The 22,443-nt window shown below is 50.8% G+C and overlaps 1 protein-coding gene across 3 annotated transcripts in view; it reads left to right on the plus strand.

The window, feature by feature from the left end:
- The window catches only part of LOC116938492 (protein RER1-like), a 26,672-nt gene extending 14,351 nt beyond the window's left edge, over positions 1-12,321 (plus strand). For all 3 annotated transcript variants that reach the window (XM_032945620.2, XM_032945621.2, XM_076058454.1), the window contains one exon: positions 8,846-12,321. In XM_032945620.2, the coding sequence (XP_032801511.1) occupies positions 8,846-8,935 (90 nt within the window). In that variant the 3' untranslated portion in view covers positions 8,936-12,321. The remainder of the gene's footprint in view (positions 1-8,845) is intronic.
- The last annotated feature ends 10,122 nt before the right edge of the window (positions 12,322-22,443 follow it).

Below are 22,443 nucleotides of genomic sequence, written 5' to 3' on the forward strand. Positions count from 1 at the left end.
CTCAACACACTCAACACACTCACCACACTCACCACACTCACCACACTCAACACACTCAACACACTCACCACACTCACCACACTCAACACACTCAACACACTCACCACACTCACCACACTCACCACACTCACCACACTCAACACACTCACCACACTCAACACACTCACCACACTCACCACACTCAACACACTCAACACACTCAACACACTCAACACACTCGCCACACTCGCCACACTCACCACACTCAACACACTCAACACACTCAACACACTCACCACACTCAACACACTCACCACACTCAACACACTCAACACACTCACCACACTCAACACACTCACCACACTCAACACACTCAACACACTCAACACACTCAACACACTCACCACACTCACCACACTCACCACACTCAACACACTCACCACACTCACCACACTCACCACACTCAACACACTCAACACACTCAACACACTCACCACACTCAACACACTCAACACACTCACCACACTCAACACACTCAACACACTCAACACACTCACCACGCTCAACACGCTCAACACGCTCGCCACGCTCAACACACTCAACACACTCACCACACTCAACACACTCAACACACTCAACACACTCAACACACTCAACACACTCACCACACTCAACACACTCAACACACTCAACACACTCAACACACTCAACACACTCACCACACTCAACACACTCAACACACTCACCACACTCAACACACTCAACACACTCAACACACTCAACACACTCACCACACTCAACACACTCAACACACTCAACACACTCACCACACTCAACACACTCACCACACTCAACACACTCAACACACTCAACACACTCACCACACTCAACACACTCACCACACTCACCACACTCACCACACTCACCACACTCAACACACTCAACACACTCACCACACTCAACACACTCAACACACTCAACACACTCAACACACTCAACACACTCACCACACTCACCACACTCAACACACTCAACACACTCACCACACTCACCACACTCAACACACTCAACACACTCAACACACTCAACACACTCAACACACTCGCCACACTCACCACACTCAACACACTCAACACACTCGCCACACTCACCACACTCAACACACTCAACACACTCAACACACTCAACACACTCACCACACTCAACACACTCAACACACTCACCACACTCAACACACTCAACACACTCAACACACTCAACACACTCACCACACTCAACACACTCACCACACTCACCACACTCACCACACTCAACACACTCAACACACTCAACACACTCAACACACTCAACACACTCGCCACACTCGCCACACTCAACACACTCAACACACTCAACACACTCAACACACTCACCACACTCAACACACTCAACACACTCAACACACTCACCACACTCACCACACTCAACACACTCACCACACTCAACACACTCAACACACTCAACACACTCAACACACTCAACACACTCAACACACTCAACACACTCAACACACTCAACACACTCACCACACTCAACACACTCAACACACTCAACACACTCAACACACTCAACACACTCAACACACTCAACACACTCACCACACTCAACACACTCACCACACTCAACACACTCAACACACTCACCACACTCAACACACTCAACACACTCAACACACTCAACACACTCAACACACTCACCACACTCAACACACTCAACACACTCAACACACTCAACACACTCACCACACTCAACACACTCAACACACTCACCACACTCAACACACTCAACACACTCAACACACTCACCACACTCACCACACTCACCACACTCAACACACTCAACACACTCAACACACTCAACACACTCAACACACTCAACACACTCAACACACTCACCACACTCAACACACTCAACACACTCAACACACTCAACACACTCAACACACTCAACACACTCAACACACTCAACACACTCAACACACTCAACACACTCAACACACTCAACACACTCAACACACTCAACACACTCAACACACTCAACACACTCAACACACTCAACACACTCAACACACTCACCACACTCAACACACTCAACACACTCACCACACTCACCACACTCACCACACTCACCACACTCAACACACTCAACACACTCACCACACTCACCACACTCAACACACTCAACACACTCAACACACTCACCACACTCAACACACTCAACACACTCAACACACTCACCACACTCAACACACTCAACACACTCACCACACTCACCACACTCAACACACTCAACACACTCAACACACTCACCACACTCAACACACTCACCACACTCACCACACTCACCACACTCAACACACTCAACACACTCAACACACTCAACACACTCACCACACTCACCACACTCAACACACTCAACACACTCAACACACTCACCACACTCACCACACTCACCACACTCAACACACTCGCCACACTCGCCACACTCAACACACTCAACACACTCAACACACTCAACACACTCACCACACTCACCACACTCAACACACTCAACACACTCAACACACTCAACACACTCACCACACTCAACACACTCAACACACTCACCACACTCACCACACTCAACACACTCAACACACTCAACACACTCAACACACTCAACACACTCAACACACTCAACACACTCAACACACTCAACACACTCAACACACTCAACACACTCAACACACTCGCCACACTCAACACACTCGCCACACTCAACACACTCAACACACTCAACACACTCACCACACTCACCACACTCACCACACTCACCACACTCACCACACTCACCACACTCACCACACTCAACACACTCGCCACACTCAACACACTCAACACACTCAACACACTCAACACACTCAACACACTCACCACACTCACCACACTCACCACACTCAACACACTCAACACACTCAACACACTCACCACACTCAACACACTCAACACACTCAACACACTCAACACACTCACCACACTCACCACACTCAACACACTCAACACACTCAACACACTCAACACACTCACCACACTCACCACACTCACCACACTCATCACACTGACCACACTCACCACACTCAACACACTCACCACACTCACCACACTCAACACACTCACCACACTCCACACTCACCACACTCACCACACTCACCACTCAACACACTCAACACACTCAACACACTCAACACACTCAACACACTCAACACACTCAACACACTCAACACACTCAACACACTCACCACACTCAACACACTCAACACACTCAACACACTCAACACACTCACCACACTCAACACACTCAACACACTCAACACACTCACCACACTCAACACACTCAACACACTCAACACACTCAACACACTCACCACACTCACCACACTCAACACACTCAACACACTCAACACACTCACCACACTCACCACACTCAACACACTCAACACACTCAACACACTCAACACACTCAACACACTCACCACACTCAACACACTCAACACACTCAACACACTCACCACACTCAACACACTCAACAAACTCACCACACTCAACACACTCAACACACTCAACACACTCACCACACTCAACACACTCACCACACTCACCAGACTCACCACACTCAACACACTCAACACACTCAACACACTCAACACACTCAACACACTCACCACACTCAACACACTCAACACACTCACCACACTCAACACACTCACCACACTCAACACACTCAACACACTCAACACACTCAACACACTCACCACACTCGCCACACTCGCCACACTCAACACACTCAACACACTCAACACACTCAACACACTCAACACACTCAACACACTCACCACACTCACCACACTCACCACACTCAACACACTCAACACACTCAACACACTCACCACACTCACCACACTCACCACACTCATCACACTACACTCACCACACTCACCACACTCAACACACTCAACACACTCACCACACTCAACACACTCAACACACTCAACACACTCACCACACTCACCACACTCACCACACTCACCACACTCAACACACTCGCCACACTCACCACACTCACCACACTCACCACACTCATCACACTCAACACACTCAACACACTCACCACACTCAACACACTCAACACACTCAACACACTCAACACACTCAACACACTCAACACACTCACCACACTCAACACACTCGCCACACTCAACACACTCAACACACTCAACACACTCAACACACTCAACACCACTCAACACACTCAACACACTCAACACACTCAACACACTCAACACACTCACCACACTCAACACACTCGCCACACTCGCCACACGCCCACACTCAACACACTCAACACACTCAACACACTCAACACACTCACCACACTCACCACACTCACCACACTCAACACACTCAACACACTCAACACACTCGCCACACTCACCACACTCACCACACTCAACACACTCAACACACTCAACACACTCAACACACTCACCACACTCACCACACTCAACACACTCAACACACTCAACACACTCAACACACTCACCACACTCACCACACTCATCACACTACACTCACCACACTCACCACACTCAACACACTCAACACACTCACCACACTCAACACACTCAACACACTCAACACACTCACCACACTCACCACACTCACCACACTCAACACACTCACCACACTCACCACACTCAACACACTCACCACACTCACCACACTCACCACACTCAACACACTCGCCACACTCACCACACTCACCACACTCACCACACTCATCACACTCAACACACTCACACACTCACCACACTCAACACACTCAACACACTCAACACACTCAACACACTCAACACACTCACCACACTCTACACACTCGCCACACTCGCCACACTCAACACACTCAACACACTCAACACACTCAACACACTCGCCACACTCACCACACTCACCACACTCACCACACTCACCACACTCAACACACTCAACACACTCACCACACTCACCACACTCACCACACTCAACACACTCACACACTCAACACACTCAACACACTCAACACACTCAACACACTCAACACACTCACCACACTCACCACACTCAACACACTCAACACACTCAACACACTCCCCACACTCAACACACTCAACACACTCAACACACTCAACACAACCAACACACTCACCACACTCACCACACTCACCACACTCAACACACTCAACACACTCACACACTCGCCACACTCACCACACTCAACACACTCAACACACTCAACACACTCAACACACCCACCCCACTCTCACCACACTCACCACACTCAACACACTCCCACACGCAACACACTCAACACACTCAACACACTCAACACACTCGCCACACTCAACACACTCAACACACTCAACACACTCAACACACTCAACACACCACTCACACACACTCACCACACTCACCACACTCAAACCCCACACTCAACACACTCACCACACTCACCACACTCAACACACTCAACACACTCAACACACTCACCACACTCACCACACTCAACACACTCAACACACTCACCACACTCAACACACTCAACACACTCAACACACTCAACACACTCAACACACTCAACCACACTCGCCACACTCACCACACTCAACACACTCAACACACTCAACACACTCACCACACTCAACACACTCAACACACTCCACACACTCAACCACTCAACACACTCAACACACTCAACACACTCACCACACTCAACACACTCAACACACTCAACACACTCACCACACTCAACACACTCAACACACTCAAACACACTCAACACACTCACCACACTCACCACACTCAACACACTCAACACACTCAACACACTCACCACACTCACCACACTCAACACACTCAACACACTCAACACACTCAACACACTCAACACACTCACCACACTCAACACACTCAACACACTCAACACACTCACCACACTCAACACACTCAACAAACTCACCACACTCAACACACTCAACACACTCAACACACTCACCACACTCAACACACTCACCACACTCACCAGACTCACCACACTCAACACACTCAACACACTCAACACACTCAACACACTCAACACACTCACCACACTCAACACACTCAACACACTCACCACACTCAACACACTCACCACACTCAACACACTCAACACACTCAACACACTCGCCACACTCGCCACACTCGCCACACTCGCCACACTCAACACACTCAACACACTCAACACACTCAACACACTCAACACACTCACCACACTCACCACACTCAACACACTCAACACACTCAACACACTCAACACACTCAACACACTCACCACACTCAACACACTCAAACACTCACCACACTCACCACACTCACCACACTCACCACACTCAACACACTCACCACACTCACCACACTCAACACACTCAACACACTCAACACACTCAACACACTCACCACACTCACCACACTCACCACACTCAACACACTCACCACACTCACCACACTCAACACACTCAACACACTCAACACACTCACCACACTCACCACACTCACCACACTCATCACACTCACCACACTCACCACACTCACCACACTCAACACACTCACACACTCACCACACTCAACACACTCAACACACTCACCACACTCACCACACTCACCACACTCACCACACTCAACACACTCGCCACACTCACCACACTCACCACACTCACCACACTCATCACACTCAACACACTCACCACACTCACCACACTCACCACACTCAACACACTCACCACACTCAACACACTCACCACACTCACCACACTCACCACACTCACCACACTCACCACACTCACCACACTCACCACACTCAACACACTCAACACACTCACCACACTCAACACACTCAACACACTCACCACACTCACCACACTCACCACACTCACCACACTCAACACACTCAACACACTCAACACACTCAACACACTCAACACACTCAACACACTCACCACACTCAACACACTCACCACACTCACCACACTCACCACACTCAACACACTCAACACACTCACCACACTCACCACACTCAACACACTCAACACACTCACCACACTCAACACACTCAACACACTCACCACACTCAACACACTCAACACACTCACCACACTCACCACACTCACCACACTCACCACACTCAACACACTCGCCACACTCACCACACTCACCACACTCACCACACTCACCACACTCAACACACTCGCCACACTCACCACACTCACCACACTCACCACACTCATCACACTCAACACACTCACCACACTCACCACACTCAACACACTCAACACACTCACCACACTCATCACACTCACCACAATCACCACACTCAACACACTCAACACACTCACCACACTACACTCACTACACTCGCCACACTCACCACACTACACTCACCACACTCAACACACTCAACACACTCAACACACTCACCACACTACACTCACTCCACTCACTACACTCACTACACTACACTCACTACACTACACTCACCACACTCACCACACTCACAATACTACACTCACCACACTCACTACACTACACTCACTACACTACACTCACCACACTCACCACACTCACCACACTACACTCACTACACTCACTACACTCACTACACTACACTCACTACACTACACTCGCCACACTCGCCACACTCACCACACACACTACACTACACTCACCACACTCACTACACTACACTCACTACACTCACTACACTACACTCACCACATTCACCACACTCACTACACTACACTCACCACACTACACTCACCACACTACACTCACCACACTCACTACACTCACCACACTCACTACACTCACTCACTACACTCACTACACTCACCACACTCACCACACTCACCACACTCACCACACCACACTCACCACACTCACCACACACACCACACTACACTACACTCACCTCACTACACTCGCTACACTCACCACACTCACCCCACTACACTCACCCCACTACACTCACCCCACTACACTCACTACACTACACTCACTACACTACACTCACTATACTCACCACACTACACTCACCACACTCACCACACTCACCCCACTACACTCACTACACTCGCTACACCACACCATCTATCTGTGTGTGTCTGTGTGTGTGTGTGTCTGTGTGTGTGTGTGTCTGTGTGTGTATCTGTGTGTCTGTGTGTGTGTATACTATGTGTGTGTGTACCATGTATGTGTGTCTGTGTGTGTGTGTACACTGTGTGTACACTGTGTGTACACACACACACACACATTACCACACACAGTGACAGCGATTATCTGAACCCGCCCTGGGCCTCCCCTAGGTCGACTCGGCCTCAAATGAGTGACCTGGTGTAGCGGTGGTGGTGGTGTAGTGGTGGTGTAGTGGTGGTGGTGGTGGTGTAGTGGTTGTGGTGGTGTAGTGGTGGTGTAGTAGTGGTGGCGGTGGTGTAGTGCTAGTGGTGTAGTGGTGGTGGTGGTGTAGTGGTGCTGTAGTGGTGGTGGTGGTGTAGTGAACATCACTAGCCACTGGGGGAGAGACAAAGACGGCCGGGCGTGGTGCTGCTGGGCCACCCACCCCCTCTGTGTGTGACCCACAGTGCCCCCGGTAGCCTCCATAGGCAGCCCTGCTGCTGTTGCTGCTGCTGCTGTTCGCTGGCTAACTCAGCACTTGCCCCTACAGTCTGATGAGGCTATGTGCGGTGTTGCTTTGTCTGTGTCCGTGTGCTCTATGGCGCTTGCAGCACATGATCAAGTACCGGTACCTCCCGTTCACGCACGGCAAGACTCGCTACCGGGGGAAGGAGGACACGGGGCGTGTCGTGGCCAGCTAGAGACACGCCGAGACGACACGGGGAGAGACACGGGGACACACGGGGAGAGACACGGAGACACACACACGGGGAGAGACACGGAGACACACGGGGAGAGACACGGAGACACACACACGGGGAGAGACACGGAGACACACACACGGGGAGAGACACGGGGACACACGGGGAGAGACACGGAGACACACACACACACACACGGGGAGAGACACGGAGACACACGGGGAGACACGGAGACACACACACACACGTGGAGAGACACGGAGACACATGGGGAGAGACACACACACGTAGACACACACACACGGGGAGAGACACACACACACACGGGGAGAGACACGGAGACACACGGGGAGAGAGACACACACGTAGACACACACACACACGGGGAGAGACACACACACACGGGGAGAGACACGGAGACACACGGGGAGAGAGAGACACACACACGTAGACACACACACACACGGGGAGAGACACGGGGACACACGGGGAGAGACACGGAGACACACACACACACACACACGGGGAGAGACACGGAGACACACGGGGAGACACGGAGACACACACACGTGGAGAGACACGGAGACACATGGGGAGAGACACACACACGTAGACACACACACACGGGGAGAGACACACACACACACGGGGAGAGACACGGAGACACACGGGGAGAGAGACACACACGTAGACACACACACACACGGGGAGAGACACACACACACGGGGAGAGACACGGAGACACACGGGGAGAGAGAGACACACACACGTAGACACACACACACACGGGGAGAGACACGGAGACACACGGGGGGAGAGACACACACACGTAGACACACACACGGGGAGAGACACGGAGACACACACACACGGGGAGAGACACGGAGACACACACGTAGACACACACACGGGGAGAGACACGGAGACACACACACACGTAGAGACACACACACACGGGGAGAGATACGGAGACACACGGGGAGACACACACACACACACGGGGAAAGACACGGAGACACATGGGGAGAGACACACACACACACGGGGAGAGACACGGAGACACACACACACACGGGGAGAGACACGGAGACACACACACACACGTAGAGACACACACACGGGGAGAGACACACACACCCACGGGGAGAGACACACACACGTAGACACACACACACGGGGAGAGACACGGAGACACACGGGGAGAGACACACACACGGGGAGAGACACACACACACGGGGAGAGACACACACACGTAGAGACACACACACACGGGGAGAGACACACACACACACGGGGAGAGACACACGGGGAGAGACACACACACACACGGGGAGAGACACGGAGACACACGGGGAGAGACACACACACAGGGAGAGACACACACAGGGGGAGAGAGACACACACACACACGGAGACACACACACGTAGACACACACGGGGAGACACACACACACAGAGAGACACACACACACGGGGAGAGACACACGGGGAGAGACACACGGGGACGGGGAGAGACATGGAGACACACACGGGGAGAGATACGGAGACACGTAGACACACACACGGGGAGACACACACACAGACACACACGGTCACACACAGACACACACACGTAGACACACACACGCAGACACACACACAGACACACACACAGGCACACACACGTAGAGACACGCACGGGGAGACACGGAGACACACACACGTAGAGACACGCACGGGGAGAGACACAGGGAGAGACACAGAGACACACAGACGTAGAGACATGGAGACACGCGCACGTAGAGACACACACACGGGGAGAGACACGGAGATAAACACGGGGAGACACGCAGACATGCAGAGACACACACGGGGAGACACGGAGAGACAAAGGGAGACACGGGGGGAGACAACGGGAGACACGGGGACATGGGGAGTTAGTGGGAGACATGGGGAGAGAGTTGGAGACACGGGGAGTCAGTGCGAGACACGGGGAGTCACGGGGAGACAGAGAGAGACACACACAGCGTGAGACACACACACACGGTGAGACACACACACGGTGACACACACACGGTGACACACACACAGTGACACACACACACACGGTGAGACACACACACAGTGTGAGTCACACACGGTGAGACACACACACGGTGACACACACACACGGTGACACACACACACAGTGAGACACACACACAGTGAGACACACACACACAGTGAGACACACACACACAGTGAGACACACACACGGTGACACACACACACGGTGACACACACACACAGTGAGACACACACACAGTGAGACACACACACACAGTGAGACACACACACAGTGAGACACACACACAGACACACACGGTGAGACACACACACGGTGAGACACACACACAGTGGCACCCACAGTGAGACACACACACGGTGAGACACACACAGTGAGACACACACACACACGGTGAGACACACACACACACGGTGAGACACACGGTGAGACACACACACGGTGAGACACACACACAGTGAGACACACACACAGTGAGACACACACACACAGTGAGACACACACACAGTGAGACACACACAGTGAGACACACGGTGAGACACACACAGTGACACACACGGTGTGAGACACACACACGGTGAGACACACACAGTGAGACACACACACAGTGAGACACACACAGTGAGACACACACAGTGAGACACACGGTGAGACACACACACAGTGACACACACGGTGTGAGACACACACACGGTGAGACACACACAGTGAGACACACACACACAGGATGTGACACACACACAGGGTGTGAGACACACACACAGGGTGTGAGACACACAGTGAGACACACAGTGAGACACACACACACGGTGAGACACACACAGTGTGAGACACACACAGTGAGACACACACACACAGTGAGACACACACACGGTGAGACACACACACACGGTGAGACACACACACACGGTGAGACACACACACGGTGAGACACACACACACGGTGAGACACACACACACACAGTGAGACACACACACGGGGTGAGACACACACACGGTCAGACACGGGATGTGAGACACACACGGGGTGTGAGACACAAGGGGACCGCTGTCCTAATGGCCGTGCGGGTCGATGTTAGCACCGGGAGGTCGTGGATTCAGTTTTTGAGACACACACGGTGAGACACACACACGGGGTGAGACACGGGGTGTGAGACACACACAGTGAGACACGCACACGGGGTGAGACACACACACAGTGAGACACACACGGTGAGACACAAGGGGACCGCTGTCCTAATGGCCGTGCGAGTCGATTTTAGCACCGGGAGGTCGTGGATTCAGTTTTTGCTAAAAGTTGTCTTGAGGCCCTGGCGATCGAATAAAAGGGGCCTCACCAGGTGGGTGTGTGATTGTCTCGGTGATTGTCTCAGTGGTTGTCTCAGTGGTTGTCTCGGTGATTGTCTCGGTGATTGTCTCGGTGATTGTCTCGGTGATTGTCTCAGTGATTGTCTCAGTAATTGTCTCAGTGTGTGAGTGGGTGGGTGTGTGATTGTCTCAGTGATTGTCTCAGTGATTGTCTCAGTGTGTGAGTGGGTGGGTGTGTGATTGTCTCAGTGATTGTCTCAGTGATTGTCTCGGTGATTGTCTCAGTGATTGTCTCAGTGATTGTCTCAGTGTGTGGGTGGGTGTGTGATTGTCTCAGTGATTGTCTCAGTGTGTGAGTGGGGGATTGTCTCAGTGATTGTCTCGGTGATTGTCTCGGTGATTGTCTCGGTGATTGTCTCGGTGATTCTCTCAGTGATTGTCTCAGTGATTGTCTCGGTGTGTGAGTGGGTGGGTGTGTGATTGTCTCAGTGGTTGTCTCAGTGATTGTCTCGGTGATTGTCTCAGTGATTGTCTCAGTGTGTGAGTGGGTGGGTGTGTGATTGTCTCAGTGATTGTCTCAGTGATTGTCTCAGTGTGTGAGTGAGTGATTGTCTCAGTGATTGTCTCGGTGATTGTCTCAGTGATTGTCTCAGCGATTGTCTCAGCGATTGTCTCAGTGATTGTCTCAGTGTGTGAGTGGGTGGGTGTGTGATTGTCTCAGTGATTGTCTCAGTGTGTGAGTGGGTGATTGTCTCAGTGATTGTCTCAGTGTGTGAGTGGGTGGGTGATTGTCTCAGTGGTTGTCTCAGTGTTTGTCTCAGTAATTGTCTCAGTGGTTGTCTCAGTGATTGTCTCAGTGGGTGAGTGGGTGGGTGATTGTCTCAGTGATTGTCTCGGTGATTGTCTCGGTGATTGTCTCAGTGATTGAGTGGGTGGGTGTGTGATTGTCTCAGTGATTATCTCAGTGATTGTCTCGGTGATTGTCTCAGTGATTGTCTCTGTGATTGTCTCGGTGATTGTCTCAGTGGGTGGGTGATTGTCTCAGTGATTGTCTCAGTGGGTGGGTGGGTGATTGTCTCAGTGATTGTCTCAGTGATTGTCTCAGTGGGTGGTTGGGTGATTGTCTCAGTGATTGTCTGAATGGGTGGGTGGGTGATTGTCTCAGTGATTGTCTCAGTGATTGTCTCAGTGTGTGAGTGGGTGGGTGTGTGATTGTCTCAGTGATTGTCTCAGTGTGTGAGTGGGTGGGTGTGTGATTGTCTCAGTGATTGTCTCAGTGATTGTCTCAGTGTGTGAGTGGGTGATTGTCTCGGTGATTGTCTCAGTGATTGTCTCAGTGATTGTCTCAGTGATTGTCTCGGTGATTCAGTGATTGTCTCAGTGGTTGTCTCGGTGTGTGAGTGGGTGGGTGTGTGATTGTCTCAGTGATTGTCTCAGTGATTGTCTCAGTGTGTGAGTGGGTGGGTGTGTGATTGTCTCAGTGATTGTCTCAGTGTGTGAGTGGGTGATTGTCTCGGTGATTGTCTCGGTGATTGTCTCAGTGTGTGAGTGGGTGGGTGTGTGATTGTCTCAGTGATTGTCTCAGTGATTGTCTCAGTGTGTGAGTGGGTGATTGTCTCGGTGATTGTCTCGGTGATTGTCTCGGTGATTGTCTCAGTGTGTGAGTGGGTGATTGTCTCAGTGATTGTCTCTGTGTGAGTGGGTGATTGTCTCAGTGGTTGTCTCAGTGATTGTCTCAGTGGGTGGGTGATTGTCTCAGTGATTGTCTCAGTGGTTGTCTCAGTGATTGTCTCAGTGGGTGGGTGATTGTCTCGGTGATTGTCTCGGTGATTGTCTCGGTGATTGTCTGAGTGGGTGGGTGTGTGATTGTCTCGGTGATTGTCTCGGTGATTGTCTCAGTGATTGTCTCAGTGTGTGAGTGGGTGATTGTCTCGGTGATTGTCTCGGTGATTGTCTCATTGATTGTCTCGGTGATTCAGTGATTGTCTCAGTGGTTGTCTCGGTGTGTGAGTGGGTGGGTGTGTGATTGTCTCAGTGATTGTCTCAGTGATTGTCTCAGTGTGTGAGTGGGTGGGTGTGTGATTGTCTCAGTGATTGTCTCAGTGTGTGAGTGGGTGATTGTCTCAGTGATTGTCTCGGTGATTATCTCGGTGATTGTCTCGGTGATTGTCTCGGTGATTGTCTCGGTGATTGTCTCAGTGATTGTCTCAGTGATTGTCTCAGTGTGTGAGTGGGTGGGTGTGTGATTGTCTCAGTGATTGTCTCAGTGGGTGATTGTCTCGGTGATTGTCTCAGTGATTGTCTCGGTGATTGTCTCAGTGATTGTCTCAGTGATTGTCTCAGTGTGTGAGTGGGTGGGTGTGTGATTGTCTCAGTGATTGTCTCAGTGTGTGAGTGGGTGATTGTCTCAGTGATTGTCTCAGTGTGTGAGTGGGTGATTGTCTCAGTGGTTGTCTCAGTGATTGTCTCAGTGGGTGGGTGATTGTCTCAGTGATTGTCTCAGTGATTGTTTCAGTGGTTGTCTCAGTGATTGTCTCAGTGGGTGAGTGGGTCGGTGATTGTCTCGGTGATTGTCTCGGTGATTGTCTCGGTGATTGTCTCGGTGATTGTCTCAGTGATTGTCTGAGTGGGTGGGTGTGTGATTGTCTCGGTGATTGTCTCGGTGATTGTCTCAGTGGGTGGGTGATTGTCTCAGTGATTGTCTCAGTGGGTGGGTGGGTGATTGTCTCAGTGATTGTCTCAGTGGGTGGTTGGGTGATTGTCTCAGTGATTGTCTGAATGGGTGGGTGGGTGATTGTCTCAGTGATTGTCTGAGTGGGTGGGTGGGTGATTGTCTCAGTGATTGTCTCAGTGGGTGAGTGGGTGGGTGGCTGAGTGGGTGATTGTCTCGGTGGATGGAGCGTGTGAGCGGGTGGCTGAGTGGGTGGGTGTGTGAGCGTGTGATCGGGTGGCTGAGTGGGTGGGTGGGTGTTTGAGCGTGTGAGCGGGTGGCTGAGTGGGTGGCTGGGTGGGTGGCTGAGTGGGTGGCTGTTTGTGCGAGTGAGTGTGTGAGTGGGTCCGGCAAAACAACCCCCGATCTCGTGGTGCCGGACAGGCAACGCTGTCGTGGACAGTGCTGTGGGGGGAAGGCCAATTCCGAGTGGTCTTTCCCCTCAGGGCGTCTGTGACCACCACAGCGGCTAAATGGGGGCTCTGGATGGGTGCGAGGGGCTGGTAACCCCTCCACCTTCAATAAATTACCACTATACCACGTCTAACACATCTCATTATTAAGCTTGTGCCGGAGGCCCCGGGGGGCCAGGCGTCTATGACGTCTCCTGGCCAAACCCCATTTGGCGGAGCCAGGAGATTGAATCTCTACCCTCGGGGCTCCTCCAGAAACAACGAAAAGCCACTACGGATGGCCACGTGGAATGTTCGAACGCTCACTGCGGAGGAGTGGCTGCCAATCCTCTGTCGGGAGCTGGACCGGTACCGCCTGGATCTATGCGGCATTCAGGAGGTCCGGTGGACCGGCTCTGGCTCCTGCCACCATGAGGGGTGGACAGTCCTCTACCTGGGGCAGCAGACTGCCAAACAACAGGGTGTGGCTCTTCTTCTTACCAAAAGAATGAAGGGGGCGTGGGAGCATGGCGGTGAGGTGTGGGAAGCTGTAAGCCCCAGGCTACTTTGGGCTCGCCTTCCCATCAACCGGAGGCGAGGAGTGGTGATCGTGGTTACTTATGCCCCCACTGAAGACGAACATCCGTGGAGGGATGCAGGCAAAGCCGATGAGTCAGATGCCTTCTATGACCTGTCAGAGGTGCTGGCTAAAGTGGCCCCTCGGGATAGAGTCATCTTGTTTTGGTTGACTTCAATGCCCGAGTTGGTCATGATGCTGGCACCTGGTCTGGAGTAATTGGAAGGCATGGGCCAGATCAGCTCAATAACAATGGTGGGAGGCTGCTAGATTCTTGACAGCCCATGGGCTTGTAATTACCAACACGCTGTTCCGGCATCGGCGCATCCACACAACATCATGGATGCATGCTGGGTCCAAGCAAGAACATCTGCTGGACTACATAGTGACGGACCAGTCGGATGCGAGCCCATGTCTTTGACACCAAGACCTGCCGTGGAGCTGATCTGCCCTCTGACCATCGACTTGTCATCTGTAAGATGTGCCTGCCATTCTTCCACTCCGGTGGTGGGTGTACACCCAGGACCCCATTCCAACCTAAGGATGGCCTGGTCTCAGCTAGCTGATGAAAGTTGCAAGCGATAATTTCATCATCGCTTGCGGCTGGGGTTGGCATCGTCCCCCACTCCTGATGTCGAGGGTAAATGGGCGAGGTTTAGGACTGTGACTCATGCAGCTGCAATGGCTGCTTTGGGTACGCGGTCCAGACCTCCCCAGAGACCCTGGCTGACAGAGGAGGTGTTCAGGATGGTTGAAAAAAAGCGACAGGCCCACTGCCATCGGCTACAGAATCCCACGTCAGAGAATGAGGAGGCTTACCGCAGCCTTCGCTCGGAGGTTCAGAGAGCCGTGAGACGCTGCAAAGAAGGGTGGTGGTCGCGGGTTGCTGAGGAGATGGAGTCTGCCTCAATGCCCGTGATCACAAATCCCTATTTAACTCCATCAAAAAAGTAATTTGCAGCACCACACCTATTACCATCATTAGGGGAAATAACGGTGATCCAATCTCCGACCCCCAGGAACAGGTTTGCAGATTTGCTGAGCATTTCTGTGAGGTCCTGGGGGAGGGGAAACCCCTCTGCCAGGAAAACATCGTGGCACAAAGTGGCGATGACCCTGCTGAGGCTGTGGTGCCTCAAATATTGGAGGAGGAAGTCACCCCCTGTGAGTGGCTGGCTGAAGTGCCATCCGTTGAGGAAGTACTGAAGGCGATCCGGAGTCTGAGACCAGGAAAGGCACCGGGGAGAGATGATCTCCCAAGCGAAATGCTGAGGGAGGGTGGCGTTTGTGCACAGACTGCCCTATATGACATCATAACAACAGTCTGGACCACTGGACAGGTTCCGCAGGATTGGAAGGATGCCCTGGTGGTGCCCCTCTTTAAGAAGGGGGACCGCACAGACTGTAACAACTACAGGGGCATCTCACTCCTCAGTATGAGGCCGGGAAAGGTCCTGGCAAGGATCAATGTATTTTCCCGCATATAACCCGCAAACGCATATATCCCGCAAAAAAGAGCGTTTTGTGTGATACTGATTTCAGATAGCCCGCACCTCCATACACCCCGCATGCGTTCACATCTTCAACGTCGTTGCCGCAGCTTAATTCCATCATATTAATACGAAGTTTACATTTGTAATGCATTCCACTGTGAATTGTGAACAGTTAGAATCATAACGTGCACAAAGAAAGCAAACTAACCGGGAACGGGTGAACTTAAAACGGTAAGTAAGTAACAAAAGTGAATATCCAATAAATAAGTGACACAAAACTGGTAGATAAGCAAGTACAGTTTTAGCACTGGTAGATTGCGCACTGCGCAGATACAGCGAGGGAAAAAAAAGTACTTGATCCCCTGCTGATTTTGTACGTTTGCCCCTCTGACAAAGAAATGATCAGTCTATAATTTTAATGGTAGGTTTATTTGCACAGTGAGAGACAGAATAACAACAAAAAAATCCAGCAAAACGCATGTCAAAAATGTTATAAATTGATTGGCATTTTAATGAGGGAAATAAGTATTTGACACCCTCTCAATCAGAATGATTTCTGGCTCCCAGGTGTCTTTTATACAGGTAACGAGCTGAGATTAGGAGCACACTCTTAAAGGGAGTGCTCCTAATCTCAGCTTGTTACCTGTATAAAAGACACCTGTCCACAGAAGAAATCAGATTCCAAACTCTCCACCATGGCCAAGACCAAAGAGCTCTCCAAGGATGTCAGGGACAAGATTGTAGACCTACACAAGGCTGGAATGTAGGAATAGGTTTTACCCTTTTAACTGGCGCAAAAACTGACACCTTTATTCAAGGCATCATGTTTGCAATAACCACAACACAAGCAGTCAGAATGCAAACAAAAAAGAAAAAAAGACAACTCTGATAATATGAAATAGTTGTACGCCTTTTGGCGTCTTCTGGTCCAACACCAGTGGAGACTAAAGGGCTCTAAGAAAAGCCGTCTCGGGTGTGGACCAATCAAATTCAAGGACAGTGCATATTATTATCAGAGTTGTCTGTTTTGTTTGCATTCTGACTGCTTGTGTTGTGGTTATTGCAAACATGATGCCTTGAATAAAGGTGTCAGTTTTTGTGCCAGTTAAAAGGGTAAAACCTATTCCTATATCTTGTTTCTGGCAAAGGAGGTCTCATAAGGCTGGAATGGGCTACAAGACCATTGCCAAGCAGCTTGGTGAGAAGGTGACAACAGTTGGTGCGATTATTCGCAAATGGAAGAAACACAAAAGAACTGTCAATCTCCCTCGGCCTGGGGCTCCATGCAAGATCTCACCTCGTGGAGTTGCAATGATCATGAGAACGGTGAGGAATCAGCCCAGAACTACACGGGAGGATCTTGTCAATGATCTCAAGGCAGCTGGGACCATAGTCGCCAAGAAAACAATTGGAACACACTACGCCGTGAAGGACTGAAATCCTGCAGCGCCCACAAGGTCCTCCTGCTCAGGAAAGCACATATACATGTCCGTCTGAAGTTTGCCAATGAACATCTGAATGATTCAGAGGACAACTGGGTGAAAGTGTTGTGGTCAGATGAGACCAAAATGGAGCTCTTTGGCATCAACCCAACTCGCCGTGTTTGGAGGAGGAGGAATGCTGCCTATGACCCCAAGAACACCATCCCCATCGTCAAACATGGAGGTGGAAACATTATGCTTTGGGGGTGTTTTCTGCTAAGGGGACAGGACAACTTCACCGCATCAAAGGGACAATGGACGGGGCCATGTACCGTCAAATCTTGGGTGAGAACCTCCTTCCCTCAGCCAGGGCATTGAAAATGGGTCGTGGATGGGTATTCCAGCATGACAATGACCCAAAACACACGGCCAAGGCAACAAAGGAGGGGCTCAAGAAGAAGCACGTTAAGGTCCTGGAGTGGCCTAGCCAATCTCCAGACCTTAATCCCATAGAAAATCTGTGGAGGGAGCTGAAGGTTCGAGTTGCCAAACGTCAGCCTCGAAACCTTAATGACTTGGAGAAGATCTGCAAAGAGGAGTGGGACAAAATCCCTCCTGAGATGTGTGCAAACCTGGTGGCCAACTACAAGAAACGTCTGACCTCTGTGATTGCCAACAAGGGTTTTTCCACCAAGTACTAAGTCATGTTTTGCAGAGGGGTCAAATACTTATTTCCCTCATTAAAATGCAAATCAATTTATAACATTTTCGACATGCGTTTTTCTGGATATTGTTGTTGCTATTCTGTCTCTCACTGTTCAAATAAACCTACCATTAAAATTATAGACTGATCATTTCCTTGTCAGTGGGCAAACATACAAAATCAGCAGGGGATCAAATACTTTTTTTCCCTCACTGTACCTGATAGAACCGAACGATTTGGGGAAAATATGTGAGCGTCGCTCCTCTGCCCTCCGTTGTTGTTGGAGGGCGACTGCCTCCAACTGCCCAGTAGCGTCCTTCACGAGCCTCCTCCACAGAGGCCGATCTTGACACCGCTGGTACCAGTCATCGGCAAGTCCACTCAGCTCCACGTCCTCCTGTACCACATCACTCCATCTCTTCTCTAGCCCGTGCCGCGCCCGTTTAGCCCCCTCGATCCGGCCGAACAAAAGCTGTTTCGGCATGCGGTGGCTGGGCATACGGGCTACATGACCCAGCCATCGCAGCCTTGCCTGCCGGAGGAGCTCACCGATGGGACCTTGCCCAGATCTTTCAAGGATTTGTGAGCTCCTCACACAATCCAGCCTGGTTAAACCCAGGATGGATCGTAGGCAGGCTAGCCTAAATGTTTCTAACCGGCGAAGATGTTCCATTAAGGGGGTCCACGTTTTGCAAGCGTAGAGAAGAGAGGTAATGACCGTGGCTGAGAAGACCTGAAGCTTAGTGCGGAGCGACAGACCAGGTAGCTTCCACACAGCGTTACGCAGCCAATGAAAAGATATTGCCGCTCGACTGATTCGGAGTGAGACCTCTGCTGTTAAATTGGAGCCGGTCATAAGCACACTGCCCAGGTATGGGAAACTCTCCACTCGCTCCACAACTGCCCCATCACCGATTGGGAGTTGTGGGGGTGGAGTGTCCGATGGTACAAAATACCCAGGCAGGTGCTTAGTTTTGGTGGGGCTGATGGTAAGGCCCCACCTCTTAGTGGCACGCTCCAGTCTCAGCAGCAGCGTCTCCAACTCCTCCTCTGACTGAGCAGCTATTACCAAATCATCGGCATACATAACGTGGTTGAGCAATAGGGAGCCATCCCTTGACCGCACCCGGGCATCGATCAGCCTCCCATTAAATCTATACCAAATAGAGATTGCCCCGGTACAGCTATTGAAGGCTTCATGAACTACGTGGTCAAAATAGATGTTAAATAATGTGGGAGTCAGAGGATATCCCTGTCGCACCCCAAGGTGTACAGGGAATGGCTCCCGGCCACATAGTTTTACCCGGGCCCGCTCACCATCATGAAGCTCCTTAATGATCGTGAGCAGAGGGTCAGGTACTCCAAAAGCACGAACAACAACCCAGAGCCCAGGCCTACTGATGGTATCATAGGCCTTGACCAGGTCAATAAAGCAGAGATGTAGGTCTTGTTGGAATTCCCTACACCTCTACTGCAGCAGATGGACAGAAAATATGGCATCTGTGCAGGACCGCCTTTTCCTGAAACCGCATTGGGGCTCCGCAAGCCTCTCCTCAGCGTGCCTGGCAATGCAATATTGAATAATCCTTGCCAGGACGTTTCCCGGCACACTGAGGAGTGAGATGCCCCTGTAGTTGTTACAGTCTGTGCGGTCCCCCTTCTTAAAGAGGGGGACTACCAGGGCATCCTTCCAATCCTGCGGAACCCGTCGAGTGGTCCAGACTGTTGTTATGATGTCATATAGGGCAGTCTGTGCACAAACGCCACCCTCCCTCAGCATTTCGCTTGGGAGATCATCTCTGCCCGCTGCCTTTCCTGGTCTCAGACTCCGGATCGCCTTCAGTACTTCCTCAACAGATGGCACCTCAGCCAGCCACTCACAGGGGGTGACTTCTTCCAATATTTGAGGCACCGCAGCCTCAGCAGGGTCATCCTCACTTTGTGCCACGATGTTTTCCTGGCTGAGGGATTTTCCCTCCCCCAGGACCTCACAGAAATGCTCAGCAAATCTGCAAACCTGTTCCTGGGGGTCGGAGATTGGGTCACCGTTTTTTTCCCTTAATGATGGTGATAGGTGTGGCGCTGCAGGTTACTTTTTTGATGGAGTTAAATAGAGATTTGTGATCACGGGCCACTGAGGCAGACTCCATCTCCTCAGCAACCCGCGACCACCACCCATCCTTGCAGCGCCTCACGGCTCTCCGAACCTCCGAGCGAAGGCTGCGGTGAGCCTCCTCATTCTCCGACGTGGGATTCTGTAGCCGATGACAGTGGGCCTGTCGCTTTTTCTCAACCATCCTGAACACCTCCTCTGTCAGCCAGGGTCTCTGGGGAGGTCTGGACCGCGTAGCCCAAAGCAGACAATGCAGCTGCATGAGTCACAGTCCTAAACCTCGCCCATTTACCCTCGACATCAGGAGGAGTGGGGGACGATGCCAACCCCAGCCGCCTGATGAAGGCCGCTTGCTTTGCCATCGAAACGTCGGGGGTTTTTTTGCTGTTATTATTTTCGATTTGTTATTAAAAAAAAATACTTTTTTATCGTATTTTTTTGCTTTCATTATTTTCGATTTGTTTTAAATTTTATTTAACTTTTTTTATCGTGTTTTTTTGGTGTTATTATTTTCTATTTGTTTTTAATTTCATTTTACCTTTTTATCGTGTTTTTTTGGTGTTATTATTTTCGATTTTATATTCTTGAATCCCTGCAGTCACGACAACTTTAAATCAAAATTTAATTTCGATTTGTTTAAAGTTGTATTTTACTATCTTTATTTTTAATTATGTTTTTTTTGCTGTTATTATTTTCAATGAAGTAGTTAATTTTTTTACATATTTTTATTTAACATTTATTTTATT

The sequence above is a fragment of the Petromyzon marinus genome, assembly GCF_048934315.1.
Source record: "Petromyzon marinus isolate PM22_M1 ecotype Great Lakes invasive population chromosome 75 unlocalized genomic scaffold, UKy_Petmar_22M1.pri1.0 chr75_unloc.2, whole genome shotgun sequence".
Lineage (NCBI taxonomy): Eukaryota > Metazoa > Chordata > Hyperoartia > Petromyzontiformes > Petromyzontidae > Petromyzon > Petromyzon marinus.